Here is an 18302-nt window from a genome sequence, read left to right as displayed (position 1 = left end):
TCACTTGAGAAAACCCCACCCGAGAAGAGCTGGATTACATGGTACAAGCGCGTATCGGCTAGTAAGAAAGTTCACTGGGATGAGATCGGGATCGGCCAAGTGCTTGCTCTTACCATAGCCAACTCAGCTAAGGATGAGCCTCTGATGGCTGCCGCCACCTATTTCTGGTCCAACACCATCAATGCCTTCCTGTTCAACCAATGGCCGATGACTCCAACTTTGATCGACATCACCATGATCACCGGATTAGATGTAACTTCATCGGCTAACCCAATGAGCATGAACACCAAGAACCAATTTGACTTCAGGACCAAAAGCATAGGGGGTTGGTCTGGCAATGTAGCAGCATATATGGGTAAAGGGCCTGTCACCCCTCGGGAGCATGTAGCTTTCTTGCTAATGTGGCTAAAAAAATTCCTCTTCTGTGGATCCAGTTGTGGTCCTACCACCAATTGGCAATTTGTAGCCGAAGCCCTAGAATCAAAGAAACAATTTCCTTTGGGCAAAATCCTCCTCGCTATCTATACCAAATGTTGAATAATGCATCGGCCAAGATAGCCGTCGGCTCAGTAGTTGGAGCAGGTGGACCATGGTGGCTGCTGCAGACCTGGCTAAATCTGATGGTCATGAAAGTTGTCAATCGGCCATCTGTGACGGAAGCTGAATTTCCAAGGTTGGAGCCGATTGTAGACGATGATGGAGAGGAACGTACTCATCGTAGATGCATGTCATATGGAGAATATGCATCCACACCAACCGATGCTAGAGCAAAACTATCGGCTGAACTGCTCAAGGATTGGTTTTGCAGTTTTTATGAAGGCTTTCAGAAAGATGCACGGGTCTGGTTTTCTTATGAGGACTCAGTAGACCTTGAATTTCCATCAGACTTCAGATTTGAGGACATCAATCATGAAAGATACCAAAAAGCCAGGGAAGTTTTCACAGTTGCAATCAGCCCATGCATCCTTCCTGTCAGCATTCATCAGGGAAGAAACATTCGGGTCTCTTATGAATTTTATCATCCAATGAGCTCAGCTAGACAACTTGGACTGGGCCAACTCCCCATCGGCCTATTCTTCGCCGATAAGATCCAATGCCGAGGAGAAATTTCATCAACCTTAATGATGGATCGGCTGCTCAATCTCCAAGGACCTCCTCTAGGCAGTATTGAAAATATCGAGCTGGCGGGTTTCAAGAGCAAAAACTTTGACAGATGGTGGGGCGAGTGGAAACTGCATCTATTCCACCAATCAGCTTCTATGTATATGACAGATCTCTTTCCCGATGTTGTACCTCAGGTAAACTTTGATCTCATTAACTCTGTTTCAACAATTATTAGCCGATTCATAATTCAACTAACCTTCTCCTCTATTTTGCAGACAACCAAATCTTCCCCTCCACATCAAAGCAATAGTGGTAGAGATATCAAATATGCCCCAGGTTTAATTCCAAATGGAGGTGGACCATCCCCTCCTGTCATCAGCTATAATGCCCCCAAGACTTCAACTCTTCTTCAAGGGCTCATTAGAGAACCAGCCAATGCAGGCAAGAAAAGAAGAACCAGGTCATCGGCTGTGGACATATTAGATCTAGTCCCAAAGAAGAAGGCCAAACTCAAGAAGCCTACACCAACCGATGACTTGCTTGCCCTAGATCCATCAATTGAACAAGCTCTGGATGAAGAAGACATTGAAGACTGTGGATCAAGCCGCAGCTGAAGTGAGCGATACAGAAAGAACACCATCGGCTTCGCCCAAACAGACCCCTCCAACTCCTTCTGCCCCAGCTCATTTTTCAAGAGTAAGCAGCTCTCTTCGATCTTTTTGTAATTATTTCACTTTTCTGCCGATTACTCATAGACTTTATAGTTACAGAAGAAGAAAATTGCTGTGAAAAAGAAACCAGCAGCAACAATTCTCAAACCGGCTCCACAGTAAGTTATTTTAATTCTTTTATTAGTTGATCTCAGCCGATTCTATATAACACTTGTCTCTTTTACAGCCTCCTCCCCCTCCTTCTCCTTCTGTACAACAATCATCAAGTGACTGAACTCCACAGCTATGGGGAGTCACCATGTTGAGGGAGAAGAACAACCAACTGCTCCTGCCATCCCAGTAAATTCCCTTTTGATACAAGAATTTAGACCGGCTGCATCTACTTAGCTCTCAATCTTCCTGAAATTGTTTTTGCAGGTTTTAGCCGACCTCTTCTCTTTTGATATTAGAGATTATCTTGATGAGGCAGAAGAAGATACTTCGAGCAAAGCCTTAGCCCCCTTATCCGATGATGTAAAGAAAACGCTTGAAGATATCTCTCATCGACTAGAAGCTTCCTCTTTAGACAGCTTGGTGGTTGACTGTAGATCAATTAGGACACGGCTGCACAAAATTCAAGCTTTGATTCCTAAGGAGCTGGCCGATGTCCTTACTCCAGCTGCTTATCTTGAACAACATCAATTCAAGTTGGAGAAAGCCAAGTAGAGACTAGCCAAACGCCGAGAACGCAAAGAAATTGAAGTTACCATTCAGGCTAATCGCCAACTCGTGCATGAAGAGAAGTCCAAACTTGATCAGCTATCGGAAGGCCTGATCAAGTCTAATATTAGTCGGCTAGAAGCTCGCAAGATCGATCTCTTGGCACAACTTCAAGAATGCAATGCCGAATTGGACCTGGAACACAAGAAACTAGCCGATCTCTCGCGGTCCGTCGAAGAACAAAAGGCAAGGCTGAAATCAGCTATCAAGAATGTCGCTGATATGACCAAGTCTCTGAAAGTCATCTCTGAAACCGATGCTCAAGATGCTCAAGCCATTGAAGAAGTAGAACAAATCAGGCAAAGAGCTATTTCGGCTATCCAGTAGTATTTGTCTCAGTGACATCGTATGTAATAGGTCTTAGAAATTTTTTTGTAATCAGCTAAGGAACTCTAACTCTTCATGTAACATATCTCAATAACTGTCATGTTGATCCAATATAACACCATATTTTGCTCAAACATTTGCAATTTTTCATATATGTGCCCCCCTAATTTTACAATGTTAAAAGCATTGATAAAATTATAAGAACGACTAAGGGCGATATAACAATATCGGCCATTTATACATCGGCAAACCACAACCGATTACAATAGGAAAACAACTAAGGGCGATATAACAATATCGGCCATTGTACATCGGCAAACCACAACCGATTACAATAGAAAGACAACTAAGGGCGATATAACAATATCGGCCATCTCAAGGCGATGCAAATACATCGGCCATCATGTATCGGCAACATCAGCCGATCATGCATTAACCCAAACACTTGGGTAATATTTCTTCAAGTATTTGCCATTCAATGCTCTTCCATAGACTTCCCCATCGAGTCCTTGCAACATGTAAGCCCCTTTAGACACTACTTTATGAATTTGGAACGGTCCTTCCCAATTCGGCGACCACTTGCCGAATTTGTTATCTCGAGTCCCAATCGGCAAAATCAACTTCCATACAAGTTCACCTTCTAAAAAATCCTTGGGCACCACTTTCTTGTTATAGTGTCGAGCAATTCGCTCCTTATCCCTAGTAACCTTTGCAAGGGCTCGTAACCGCGATTGAACCAAATCTTCCCTCTCATCGGCCATAAGGTTATAATACTCATCGACTGTTAAATCATTTTGTAATTCCGTTCTCCTGGAGCCGATTCTCACTTCCCACGGTAGAACAGCCTCATGGCCATAAACAAGTTTATAAGGAGGGACCTGGATCGATCCATGACAAGCCATCCGATAAGACCACAATGCTTCGGCCAACCGAGTATGCCATTGCCGAGGATAATCAGAAATCTTCCTCTTAATCAACTTGATCAAGCTTTTGTTAGATGCCTCGGCTTGCCCATTAGCTTGTGCATAATATGGTGAAGAATTTAACAGTTTGATTCCCATACTATTGGCAAATTGAACAAACTCATCGGACACGAAAATTGAACCCTGATCAGTTGTAATGGTTTGAGGAATACCAAATCGGTAGATTATATGCTCTTGAACAAACTATATCGCATCCCCAGAATCAACCTTCTTCAAAGAAATCGCCTCTACCCATTTGGTGAAATAATCAGTCGCCACCAATATAAACTTATGTCCTTTACTCGATGGTGGATTAATCATGCTGATCATATCAATTCCCCAACCTCTGAATGGCCATGGTTTAATGATAGGATTCATGGCCGATGCCGGCGCTCGCTGAATTGCTCCAAATTTCTAATAATCTTGACATCCTTTGTAATATCTGAAACAATCTTCCAGCATTGTCGGCCAAAAATACCTTGCACGCCGAAGCAACCCCTTCAGTTTATGAGCCGATTGATGAGTACCACAAATCCCTTCATGAACTTCGCCGATTGCAACTTTAGCCTGATCGGCACTCAAACACTTAAGCAACGCTCCATCAATCGTCCGATAATAAAGTTCATCATCCAATAAAGTATACTTCAACGCTTTATTTCTTAATTTCCGAGAAGCCGATTGAGATGGATTCTGTAAATACTTATGCACATCATATCTCCAATCATCGTCTGTTATTGCTGCAATTTCGACCTTAATATCTTTGATCATCGGCTTATACCCTGATGCCCCATGAGCCAAATCATTAGCTTCAATATTTTGTTCTCGAGACACATGCTTCAAAGTAACCAGCCGAAATTCCTTCATCAGTTCTTGGCACTTCTCATTATAAACCATTAATGTATCATTCTTGCACTCATATTCTCCTACCAATTGACTGATTACCAGCAAAGAATCCCCCATGATTTCAATAGCATCGGCTTCAACTTTCTTGAGTAATTGCAACCCTTTAAGAACTGCTTCATATCCAGCCTGATTATTAGTTGCATAAGGTTTATTTAGTGTAAGCAAACTCAAAACTTGCCCCCCGAGGGGAAATTATAACTAAGCCGATACCACAACCATGAGTACACATCAATCCATCAAAGAATAAAGTCCATGGCACAATCTCGACCGAGCCGATTGAATCATCACGATGTTCTACAATAAAATCGGCTATAGCTTGTCCTTTAATTGCCTTCGGCGACTCATACCGAAGATCAAGCTCAGTCAAGGAAAATATCCACTTTCCAACCCTTCCTTTCAAAATTGGAGTTGATAACATGTACTTGAGACAACATCGGCCTTGCATATGACAAGGCATTCATTGGATAATAGATAATACCTTAACCTTGTACATGAAAAATATAAGCACAAGCATAACTTCTCCATAGGGGAATATCTAGTTTCTGCATCCAAGAGCCGACGACTTAGATAAAACACAACTCTCTCTTTCCCTTCAAGCTCCTGAATTAAAACCGAGCCGATTGACTTGTCACCGGCCAACAAATATAACCGAAAAGGTTTCCCCTTCTGTGGAGGAATCAAAACTGGAGGAGAACTAAGATATTCCTTAATGTTATCTAAAGCTTTCTGTTGCTCTGCCCCCCCAAGTAAACGCTTGATCGGCTTTCAATCTCAACAATGGTGTAAAAGGCTATAACCTTCCGGACAAATTAGAAATAAACCTTCTAACAAAATTGATCTTGCCGATCATCTCTTGCAGTTCTGTCTTGTTCTCCGGAGGCTGAATCTTCTTGATTGCATTAACACTCGTTTGAGTTATCTCAATCCCCCTCTCATGAATAAGAAACCCCAAAAACTGGCCAGCCGATACGCCAAAAGCACATTTTGTCGGGTTTATCTTCAGGCCATATTTCCTGGTCCTCTCAAAAACCTTCCTCAAATCGGCTATGTGGTCTTCTATCTCTTTAGACTTAACAACCACATCATCAATATAGACCTCAACCAACCAGCCGATTAGATCATGATATATATAATTCATGGCTCTTTGGTATGTTGCTCCAGCACTCTTCAAGCCGAAAGTCATCACAACCCACTCAAATAAGCCGATTGCACCAGGACACCTAAAAGTTGTCTTATGGATGTACTCTTCGGCCATAAAGATCTGATTGTATCCTGCATTTCCATCCATAAAACTCAAAATCTTGTGCCCTGACGTAGCATCAACCTGCTGATCGGCTACCAGCATTGGGTACTCGTCCTCCGGGGTAGCTTTATTCAAGTTTCAGAAATCAATGCACACCCTGACCTTACCGTTCTTCTTGATAACAGGAACTATACTAGAAACCCACTCAGCATATCGACAAGGACGAATAAAACCAGCACCATATAATCGTTTAATCTCAGCCTTGGTAGGTTCAAGCATATCGGCCTTACATCTTCTCGGAGGTTGCTGGTGTGGCCTAACCCCTGGTTTGATAGGTAGCCGATGTTCAACAATCGATCGGCTGAGACTAGGCATTTCATAATATTCCCAAACGAAGCAATCTCTGAATTCTTTCAACAGCTCTATCAACTTGGTTCTGAATTCCGAAGATAAATTCTTACTAATAAATGTCGGCCTTGGTCGATCACCTGGACCTATATCAATTTCTTCCAACTCATCGGCCGACATGAAACCCTGTCCTTGTTTGTCATCGAGATCATCTACTGTATCCCCGGTGTAGACGTTTGAACCCTCCACAACGCCCTCAAAATAATAGATTGGGTTCTCCATCTTCAATTGGCTGTATATCAGAATCGAGCACTTTTAGAAAATCTCCATCCCAAACTTTTCCAGATAAACAATCAAGACCATCCATCTCCCAAAGAGCTAAATCGGCACTGGCAACATTGACTGACCTGTCGGCTGGCGCAATTTCAACCTTGTCGCCTTGCCACTGAATTAAGCATTGATGCATGGTTGAAGGAATACAACAATTGGCATGAATCCAAACCCTTCCAAGCAACAAGCTGTAAGAACCCTTCCCATCGATGACAAAGAACGTTGTAGGGATGGTTTTGTTGCCGACTGTCAGCTCTACATTCAAAATTCCCTTGGTTTCCGATGGATTGCCGACAAAGTCCTTCAGCACCATATTTGTCTTGATGAGATCTTCGGCGTTTCTGCCCAGCTTTCTAAATGTAGTGTAAGGCATCAAATGATAGCCGATCGGCTAAGTGCCGATGACATAGGCTGTAGATATTAACGATATATACTCCTTATATCGATATATACTTAAATCAAGTGATTGGGATAGATCAGTCACCATGCCGAGACAGTATAAATCACTTAGATCGAAATATATATTAATAATGGGACTATATATATTCATATCATAGCCGATCAGATAGATCTAGCATGTATCGGCTAATACTCCGATACCACTCTATACTAAGATATTAAAGCAAGTAGAATATATCTAACAAAAGCCTAATATACTTAAATGCAGCAAGATCTTAACGTAGAGGGCAGATTTAACATGTCAATGAAGCATATAGAGTAAATATGGTTAAATCAGATAAGATCGGCTGAAACCCCGATACTACCCTAATCGGCAACCAGAAGGCAGGCTAGAGATTGATATTCTAAGCACGACTTAATAGATCAAACTTAACTGATGCAGCATTAAGTATGAAAAGAAGAACAATATCTAGACAATCAAGCCGCTGGAAGTTTCATAGAGTGGTGGATATCCTATATAATCTAAGTCAACATCGATATTTAACCTAATCGGCTGCCCTCTACTGATAGATGTTAGCCGATAATAGGTTAAATAGCGATATTGCCGGAGATTATGTAAGATATATGATAACTCGACGAATTACATAAACAAGATTAGAGTATCATAAAGATGGAAGCATTAATCCCGAGAACGCAAGCCGTCATAACAAGTTTTACTTCTTGTTGAAGATCGAAACCGATGCAGCTCAACCCGAAAGCGAGAACTCGTCGAAATAAAACTAAAGCAAAAGGGTGGCGATGCGCCGAGATTGTATTGAACGTTTGTGTTAATTGATTACATGGGGTTCGGGGTTTATTTATACCCGAAAATTACAAACTATGTCCATATCGGACACGACTCTTATCTCTAACAAACTCTAAGATACCATAAGTCTTTATGGCAGACTTTTGCCCAAACATATCTCTAAGGGAATTATATAAAATATCCTAATTAATAGATACAATTGCCTTCTCAGGACTCTATCCATGCGTGGCAATCATCTTGAAGCATATCAACTCAACTCGATGTCATACACCAAGTCATCTTGTCGGAATCGGCTGTATCGGCTTACCCACTCTGACTCGGACTCAGCCGATCCTTGTCGTAGCCGATTTGGACTCTAGCCGACTCTTACTCTGTTCCCGAATCGATCTTCGTCTTCGATTCCGCCTCGATCTAATCTTCATCTACGATGCTGATATTGCCAAATTTGGTTGTTAACAGATATGTGGGTCCATCTGAGTGAATGAAAGTGGGCCAGGATGTCAAATAATCGAAACACATTTTAAAGAGTGTTAAATTATCAAAATATATTCAATGTTATATTTAATAAAACTAATCAGATGTGGTTAGATGTTTCTAAATTTTCTTATAAACTTGCTCAAACCTGAAGAAGCTTGACTGAAAAAAAAATTAAAACGACTTATAATATGAAACGGAGGGAGTAACTTATAAGCCTAAACAAAGAGAGCCTAAACTTGTTGGTTGGAGGGTTTTGCTAGTATTGACAAAAAATCCACGCTCGCCCGATGTCGAGGAGTGATCCTCTCTAGCGGGAGGAGGTGAGACCCCCCTTTGTGAGTTCGGCCAGGGGATAGGGCGCGATGATCAAGAGCGTAATTTCGTTGTGGGTTAGGCTAGCGAGGTGGATGGCGGTCAAGATGGAGATGGGAGGTTATCCAGGTTCGAGCCGCTGGGAAGCGTAACACCGTACTCCTGTGTGTGGATTTATGCTTAAGCTGTTACAAGGGATTCAAAACCTAAGAGAAACGATTGGTTGGCCTTCTTTTGAGTTCAAGCTCCCAAGAGTCGTCCCCTTGCTCGGTGGGAAAGGTCCTCCTTTTAAAGTCCAAGGGGATACCACATGCACCGCCTCTACACACCCCATCTTTGGAGAGGGGCCCACATCAATCTGGGTCGAGCAGCCGCCCATGCCTTAGGCCAGAAGCAAGGCGGCCGCTCATCCTCGTGGCCCCCAGCGCCGTCCTTCGCTTGACACGGGGGACATCCCCTGTCATTCCCTCATAAATTCTTGGAGACTTCGTGGGTTCATGCGCATGGGGTGCACCGGCCGAACATCGATCCCCTGCCGTTGATGGGACGGGGCATACCTGCCCCCACGCCACCTGTCACAGGGCAGGACGTGGGCATGCTGTCGCCTGTCCTATCCGCCTGTGACCGGTCACAGCCCGGTCAAGGCTGTCTTGCGCACATCAATCGCTGGGCGGAGCACGAGCAGCCACGCCGCATGAAATGCGATGGGGGCGGTTGGGGCGCCGCCCATAAATATGCCTGGTAGCGCCCCTGTCCCCGCCCACTCGGCCGCCACGTGGCAACCGAGTGAGGGCCTCGGGGTGACGCGGCCCCTCGGACCCGAGGGGCACGACAGGACACCCTGAGCCCCCAGCCAGACACGGGCATCTCTTGGCTATTCATTGCCCGCGCGTTTGATCCCCTGACGGGGGGTCCGGGCCACGCGGCCACGTGGCTGGGGGAAAGGACCCTTTCCCCTCAGCGTGGGTACCCTCGGGCCCTTATCACCGACACCCGATGTTGCCTGATCTATGTTGGCGTGAACTAAGTTGACGAACACAACGGCCTGGGAGATCTGCTTAGCTCCAGTGCATGTCCAAAATATTGATGAGATGCAGGCGCCCGGCGCTGCTATTGGCATAACAACCGGTACACCATAGGTTGACCCAACCCAGTCCTCTCGTACTAGGGTTGGCTCCGTGCCAATCAGTTTGATCATGCAACTGACAAAATAGACAAATATGTTGATCACCAAAGAGCTGATCGGCTGACAAGTCGATGGAGTAGTTCCAGTCGATGCCGATACCAACCGATGTCAATAGGATCTTGAACAATCAGCTATATATCCAATGTATATTTTGATACTTGAGTAAATAACGATATAAACACAATCGGCTAATGATAATGTAATATAACAATAATATAATTCAATAGAAACCAATCGACTAAAAATAATATGATAGAATAAGTGATCCGATGGTTAAAGCATACATCGGTTGGAAGTCCGATGTCATTAAATCCAAATGATTAGGTAAACAACGAAACCTTTGTTGCGATTGGCTGAATCTAATTTGTGTAATCCTTATAAGACGATGCAACGTCCAGATGTCAGGGTTATGAATACCACATACCCAATAGTAATCGACTAAACTCGGCAGGGCCCACCACATGCCATGTCTTATACGGAAAAAAACCTCGTATATAGAATGAGTTCCGGATAAGGAAGGAGGAGTAGAGTTCTATATGGAAACGACAAGGCCTACTCGGATCGTATCCATATTTATCTTCCTAGTTCTACTTGGACAAGGGGTCGTCTATGGGTATAAATACAAGCCCCCTAGGAGGAGAGGGGAGACACCCATCACAATCTATGACGCCACAAAGCCAATACAAGCTAATGCGCTGCCGTATATCGACATCAGAGATTAGCCTAGCCATACCCCATCCGGCACCTACAAGGGCCGGCAAGAGGGATCTAGCGCCATCTCTGATCTCACCGAGTACGGATTCGAGGAGGAGGACTACCCTGTCGTCGACTATGAGTTAGTTATCTAGCCGCCAAGTCGATGACAATTAGATAGGTTATCCCAGATATTGTATTTGTGTGATCCAGATGAATAAAGGAGCAACACCAGCTTCGGCCAACAGGATGTAGGGCTATTACCTGTAAGATAAGGGGCCCGAAGCTGTATAAAAATCCATGTCTCCATCTCTCTTACCTCAATCTCGCATATACCCTGGTACCAACGATCCACATACCATCCAAATACCGTAGTCGCGGTACCACCCGTCGACACCAGATAACTCATCGATTGAAACCCCGATGAAACCCTTATTAGCAATCAAAGGCAGGTTAGTTTTTATGGTTCTGAGCACGACTAAGGTCGATGAAACTCGAAGTATGCAAAGAAACATAAAGTCTAAACAATCAAGCCTTTTACTGACTTTAAGAGAGGTGGATACCTTAGCTAATCTAATCTGGCAAAGCAATTTAGCCGATACCGGCAAAAACTCTAAAGCAGATCCCACCCGATACAAGTAAATCTACCAAACTAGATTAACTTATATATATGATAAATAGGCAGACAAATATATCAACCGAACCAGAGTGATTCTAGAGGTTGAAGCGATGCAGCCTTGAACCACACCAATGTAGTTGATACAATTACCAGGGTCGGTAAAACATAGGACTTACCCTTTCGCCGGAGATCGAAAGCCGATGCAGTCCCACGTCAGGCGCCAAGTTCCGCTGGTGATAAGTAAAAACCTCGGAAAAGAGGGTGGTGATGCACTGATAGTAGTTCTATTGATCGAGAGATAGTTTATAATGACCTTGGGTGTACATATTTATACCCATGGGTAGATACTAGTCCTTATTGGACAAGAAAGAAACTTTACTAAATATAAAAGGAAAACATAGGCTGTGTTCGGATGCCCCTTTTCGCAACCCCCTCTCCCTCGTTTTCTGCGCGCACGCTTTTCAAACTACTAAACGGTGTGTTTTTTGCAAAAAGTTTCTATACGAAAGTTGCTTAAAAAAATCAAATTAATCCATTTTTGAAAAAAAAAGCTAATACTTAGTTAATCACGCGCTAATGAACCGCTCCATTTTCCGTGTGTACTGTAGCCGGTTGGGAACCACCAACTGCGAACACACCCATAAAGTTCTTATCGGACACTAAGCACACTTTCCTAAAGATAAAAGGAAACTAACAAACTCTTCCTAATTAATAGATAAACTCTCATGCCGCATCCTCCTTGACTTTGGTCACTTCTGGATAAACTTCCTTTAATAGATTAATTTCCTTAACCGAATCTACTAAGAATCCGACTATTGGCGACTTGATAATTCTCATCGGCTGATTCCAAGATGCTGAAGTTGATAGTGATTATAAACCGATGATGACTTTGGAGCTTACCAAAATTTGATGTTAACAACTAGGGTCTGGGTTGGGGCCATCCCATTTTTAAAGTTATTTGGTTTCAAGACTAAGCGGGTTGGGTTGGTTCCAAAAGGGAATATTCCACTCGTATTCGGGTTGACCAGATCACCGAAAAATAACCAGACCAATCGAACCCACTTTGCTCCCCCTCGCGCACGTGAGGTGCACGCCCCTCCCAGGAGTGAGAAATTTGCATATCTGCCACCCATAAAAACTGGCTTCGCTAGAATGCCACCATCAAAAGGGGATTCGATCAAACACCACTCTCAAGCTGCGCGCATTCGCTGCAATGCCACTTCCATGGTTTTTTGCATTTCGAAATTAATTTTCCTCAATTACAATTTTTATCGTACGTTTATGCCCATAGGCCAACTGGTTGAATCCGACCTGGTTTCTTCTTGGTCTCTCTCATCTGGTTGAATCGAGCAAGCAAGCGTGAGCGCGAGCGGAGAAGAGGTGGCGACACCGGCACCGCCCACCACCTCTGTTCCGTTGCTGCTCCGTTGCGCTAGCCGAGGGAGAGGAGAGAAGAGCAAAGAGAGGGGCGACCACGCCTGCGGCACCGCCTTCCCCAACCGTGGCGCACCCGCGCCGCCTCCCTCGCCATCCGCGCGGCCGTCTTCCCCAACAGCGCCGGCGCCGCCCACCTCGTTCTCCGCCGCCTTCCCCAACCGCGCCAGCTGCGCCCTCGGAGAAATCTCGTGGCGGCGCACCCTCCTAGCCCACCGACGCACTCATCTCCCGGTTGACGGGGGCGAGGATGCCGTACACTGCCATCCTTGCGGCGGTGGTGCCAGCCGCCGCCAGGGACGAGAAAGGCACGTGGCGCGACTGGCGATAAGAGACGGCGCGACAAAGCGAGGAGAGGAGAGACAGCTCGGTGGGAGAGGCGGTGCGGCCAAGTTGGTGAAGGCGGCAGCGCCTCTCTTACTCCAACGGCAAAGTCCCGCGTCGCCACCCCTCCTCTTGGGTTCAACCTACTGAGCCATGGGCATAGAAGTCCGAGAAAAAAAGAAATTGAGGAAAAAATAATTTAGAAATCCAAAGAAACCAGTAAAATGGTATTGCAGCGAATAGCCTAGGCTTGAGAGTGGCATTTAATTGAATCCTATTCTGGTGGTGGCATTCTACCGAAACGGCGAAGGATATGCAAATTTCTCCCCAGAAGTGGTAACCCTGTCTCCCTACTGTTCGCGTTTTTCCCCATCGAAAGAAGGCAGCGGCGGCGACCGTGCGAGCGCGAGGCGAGCCTGAGGCGGCGGCTCGCGACCCCCTCCTCGCTGAAACTCGGTTGGACAACGTCGTCATCCTCTCGCCATTGGCTGCTGCGGCAAAACAAATCCAGCGCCCATCCCCTAACGAGGTCTCCCCTCCCAACCACTCCTCTCCCGTTCCCCCGGCGGCGGACGGCGGACGCGGTGGGGGTTGACGGCCAACCACGCGGCGGCAGGCTACCAGGGCTCAGAGCGCGCGGGAGGAGCCACCGGGGTGCGCCGCAGCTTTTGAGAGCGAGAGAGGCTACTCACCCCTGTGCTCCAGAGGCGGTGAGTGAATCAAGGCCAATCCATAGGTGAAGTCGCCTGAAATTCTGAAAGTGTCCTGTCCCCCCTTGTTCTTGTGGTAACTTGCTTCTGCAAACTGCAATTAGTGGTAATCATTATTGATTGGTGATGGATACTGTACAACTTTCTTTCAAAAAAAAAAAAAACCGAAGAGATTGTGTAGGTTGCTACTATTTGTATCCTCAATTCCTCATGTGTGCTACTGTTATAGCAAACGCCATGCGTTCCATACAATGAATTAACATCTCATAACTCCAAATACTCAGCTGTGGAATTCTGCATCCGCCACTACCCTGTCATCACCTATTTGCAAAAGAATCACTTACTGGTGCTCCTGGGCCTTTCGAGGGTGGTCTATGCATACTATCTCAATCCCCTTCCAACCCTTAAGTGCGACCCATACAAACAAACTGACATCATGGTAAGTAAACTTTGTCTCCATGACATGCATTCTGTTTCTTTCATGCTAGTTATAACTTCTGCTAGTTCTTGTCATAACACACAACCTCTTGTTTGTTGGAATTAGGAGCATTGATGTCAGGAATTCTGCTAGCTTTGTCAAGTTGCCGAGAATTGGACTCAACATTGGAAACATAGTCATGAGTGCCAAGCCGAATTCTGGTTCCAGCTCAGAAACGGCCCAAGGAGAGAGTTGCACCGTTGGTGAGAAGGATGGTGTGGTCATTGTTGACCATGGGTCACGGCGTGAAGAATCCAATCTCATGCTAAGTAATTGAATGACTGTAATTCTTTTCATGGCACCTTCAAGCTTTTTTGTTTATTGCTCTGTATAATTGCAGATGATTTTGTTGCCATGTTCAGGGCGAGGACCGGTTACAAGATCATTGAGCCTGCTCATATGGTACTATTTGTTGCTCTTGCTTTTATGTGCGAATGTATTTTGTGAAAACTTTGAATTTATTAAGTATAACTTATGTAGTCTTGTTAGAGAGAATCTCTTTGGAGCATCAAACCGACTTTACTCCCATCAGTAGGAGTCTTGTCGCGTATCACAATTTTTTGACTGAATACTAGAAATCAATTAATTAATTTTCGAGTTGGTTTCTGAATGGCCTATAGTTTGCTTGAAATCAGAAATTCTGGCTGACCACTGAGCATGTTTATTAAGTACTTCCTCCGTTTCACAATGTAAGACTTTCTAGCATTACTCACATTCATTTAGATGTTAATGAATCTAGACATGCGTATGTGTTTAGATTCATTAACATCTATATGTATATGGACAATGCTAGAAAATCTTACATTGTGAAACGGAGGGAGTAACAGTTTTCTGATAACTTCCAATATCTGCCAGTTTTGTTCAATGGCTATTTTACTACCTGTTCGTCACAGTTTATATGTATTGAACCATGAAACCTCAAAGTTGTATATACCATTAAACATTTTCATTCATATGCCAATATGAGTAGCTATAGGATTCTCCTTTTGTGTCTGTATTGCAAAACTTCTCACCAGCTGGGTACAATCGTATAGGGTGTTTTATTTTCTGTAACTCCAAGTTTACTTGTGCAATGTCCCCTCCTGTTGGATTGTGCCATCATTCATGTTGCCATATTGCCATCTTGCCATTAGACTTTCCTAAATGGCCTTGTCTTAGCTTTGGAAATAGTATCAGCCATGGCCAATTTATTGGTCAAAACCTAGCATGGGAAAGGATTGAAAAGACATATTCCCTTTACCTATAAAATGAATTATTTTTCCGCAATATGTTTTTTTTTATCTGTAAGTAGAGGACCATAACAGCTGAGCAACAATAGTATAGGAGATATCCTTTTTTTATTACTTCCTCTTCTTTTAATGCTTTTTTTCTGTGAAAAAATATTCTTGTAGTCCAAAATAAGAAACCATGAAGCTTGAGTGTGACTTAGTATTAAATGTAGCATGTTTGGTTTTCTATGCAAAGCAAAACAAATTTCAAAGCAGTGCAAGCACTCTGCTGTCTTTGTAATTATTATCTGTAATCTCCATGTTCGATTGACTGACTTGTAGATTAGGTTTAGTTCAGTTTAATTATTTAAATGCATGTGTTTGCTTTGATCCCCTTCGATATCAATTTATTGCAGACACTTAGCTAGAGCATTCTGGGTAGAGTAGCATAAAAACCTTGTACTTCAATCTTATTCTGATCTTTGGATTGTACACCTGGTGATAATGAGGGAGGGAAGCCAAGTCATAAAATTGTAGTATACTCAAACCATAGATGCAAGCCTCCACATTTATCCATTTGGTGGATCCGTGCTGCCCAGAAGGAATCGCATAAATAAATCGTGAAGTGATTTGATTGTCAAGGGTGACTTAAGGGACATGTGAGTCATGACACATGTTAGCGCGATAGTATTATCATACTTCTGTTGTGTTAGGTCCCTGCGCCAGGGAGCGTTACCAGAGGAAGGAGATAAATGTGTACAGAAGGAGATGGGAAAATAGAGACCTTGTTTCTGCTTAAAGGAAACCAATCTGACACCCTGACTTTATATAGCTCGACTGAACAGAGCCGACAACCAAAATTTGTTTCTAAACTTATATCTAACCTCTAAAAGCAATCTGTATGGATACTTGCACGACATTGGTCCTGTCTCCCCCACATAGCATGTTAATATTATAAAATGGGATGCACATTATCTTTCAGTGTTGCATGGACAAGGGTGCTATAGTCACTACACATAATTAGGTGTAAGTGTAACTTGAGCGCTTTTTTAATTTGTTGCATGAAAGGTATATGTTGTCAAATGTGTCTCTATCTACTCTTCAACTTCCAATTGCCTTCTTTTTTGTAATGTTAATCTGTATGGCTGGTTCTTCTGGGGCAATGAATTATTATTACATATATTTTCTTATCTCTATGGTCTGTGTATTTTGTCACTTTACCTTCCATTACACTCTTATAGTAGATGAATGTGTGCAGGAGCTAGCTGAGCCTACTATTAAAGATGCATTTGGAAAATGTGTGCAACAAGGAGCGTCCCGTGTTATTGTCAGTCCATATTTTCTTTCACCTGGACGACACTGGAAACAAGTATGCCTTTGAATTATTTAAGATTGTTAGTACTCAATCCTAAGGGTGTTAAGTTCATCAGGTTATTCCTATTTATTGCAATGATTTCCTAGGTAGATGGGTATTTGCCTTATGTATTATTCTCCACAATTAAGATGAAAAATTTCATTCATGTTGGCACTATATTTTTCACCCAGGATATCCCTGCTTTAGCTGCGGAGGCATCTAAGGAGCACTCAAACATACCTTATGTTGTCACTGCCCCTCTTGGATTGCATGAGCTTATGGTGGTATGTGCTCATTGATTTCCCTATAGATTCTTCTAGATTATTTGTGTCACTGTTACATTTTGCACTCTTTATAGAAGCTGTCTAAAAATACTGTTTACTACTTTTCTGATAATTGATTGATTGTGCTCCTTACGCTGTTTGAAAAAGCATTGTGCAGTCTGTATCGGTTAATAGAAAACTCTATATTACTGAATATAAAGAGAGAGTAGTGTGTTTTCCCTCGATAAATAGATCCAGTACAGGTGTCTCAGTGCTGTCCATTTGATTATCCTCTCAATTGTGTTCACTTTTAGATGGTGTTGAACAGGATGCTATCGTATGAAAAAGAGTCCAAAATTACCTTATCACCTTCTTTTCATAAATATTAGGGGGTGTTCAGATGAAAGATTCTATTTAGGAAATTTACAGGAAATTCTTGCATAATCATAAATGTAACTTATGATTTCAAGCAAGCTAACTTTGATTTCAATAGCTATTAGCTAATGTCTAGCAAACTGAGCAGGATTTGTTTTCTTTTTTTTTAATCATATCCACTAATTGCATGCAAACATGTTTTTCAGGATGTTATGAATGATCGCATCAAGTACTGCCTGAGACACGTTGCAGGTAATGTTGAGGAGTGTACAGTATGTGCTGGAACTGGAAAATGCCAACTGTATCCTTGAACACGAGTACCTGGGAGGTTTCTTCATTCTATGTAAACGATTCTAGGTACTCAAGTTTAAATCCAAGTAATTAAGTCCATGGTATCTCAACGCCAATTTTTTCATGCAATCAACTAGGACGGAGCTATATTTTTTTTGTATCATTTGTTAATCCATCTACCTAACATCTACCATGTAACAATTTACTAAGATACATGATTGAAAAGAGAAGAAAAATATGCAGTACTTGTGGGCCGTGTCCTTTATGGCCTGGAATGAAGAAACTGTTACCTTTTGATGGTTTTGGAGCACTTGTAGCTTTCAAGATCGATACTTTTTTTTTTGGATGGAATTCAAGATCGATACTTTGGTCTTTAGCAAATAGCTTCCTGTGCTCATAGGGTGAAGGGAGTTAGTTATTCTGATGTTTCAGCACTGACACTGTTGTGTAGAGAACGGCAATTTTGTTGCTGTTAGCCTTATTTGTTTTCTGGTGGGATGGCACCGGCTACAGCAAAGAAAGGATGGAAGTTTGGGCTATTTTCTGGCGTTGTTCGGCTCCCAACTGTTTCATTTCTAGTAACGGAAATGTGCGAGACCTTCCTGTGTTTCTGAAAAAAAACTGTTAATTTGTTCTTTTTGTTGCAACTTATAGAAATTAAATTTTAGTTTATATGTTTATAGAGTGATCTACCACATATTAATCTATCTTTTTAATTATTTTTAAA

General features: G+C 43.1%; 1 protein-coding gene across 3 annotated transcripts; it reads left to right on the top strand.

The window, feature by feature from the left end:
• The first annotated feature begins 13197 nt into the window (after nucleotides 1–13197).
• On the top strand, nucleotides 13198–18160 carry LOC127761092 (sirohydrochlorin ferrochelatase, chloroplastic). 3 transcript variants are annotated; one of them, XM_052285308.1, is made up of 7 exons: nucleotides 13198–13632; nucleotides 13891–14045; nucleotides 14151–14353; nucleotides 14425–14486; nucleotides 16551–16661; nucleotides 16838–16930; nucleotides 17491–18160. In XM_052285308.1, exons 2-7 carry the CDS (start codon nucleotides 13981–13983, stop codon nucleotides 17593–17595), a joined length of 639 nt encoding a protein of 212 aa, XP_052141268.1. In that variant the 5' UTR covers nucleotides 13198–13632; nucleotides 13891–13980; the 3' UTR covers nucleotides 17596–18160. The 3 variants fall into 3 exon arrangements, with proteins under 3 accessions (XP_052141268.1, XP_052141267.1, XP_052141269.1); XM_052285307.1 differs by having other exon boundaries at nucleotides 13198–13606; nucleotides 17491–18159; XM_052285309.1 differs by lacking the exon at nucleotides 13198–13632 and adding an exon at nucleotides 13696–13712.
• Nucleotides 18161–18302: the final 142 nt, after the last annotated feature.

Source organism: Oryza glaberrima, chromosome 2, assembly GCF_000147395.1.
Source record: "Oryza glaberrima chromosome 2, OglaRS2, whole genome shotgun sequence".
In the NCBI taxonomy this organism is placed as follows: Eukaryota; Viridiplantae; Streptophyta; class Magnoliopsida; order Poales; family Poaceae; genus Oryza; species Oryza glaberrima.
Note: the sequence above shows the minus strand (reverse complement) of the source record. Positions and strands in the feature narration are given on the sequence as shown.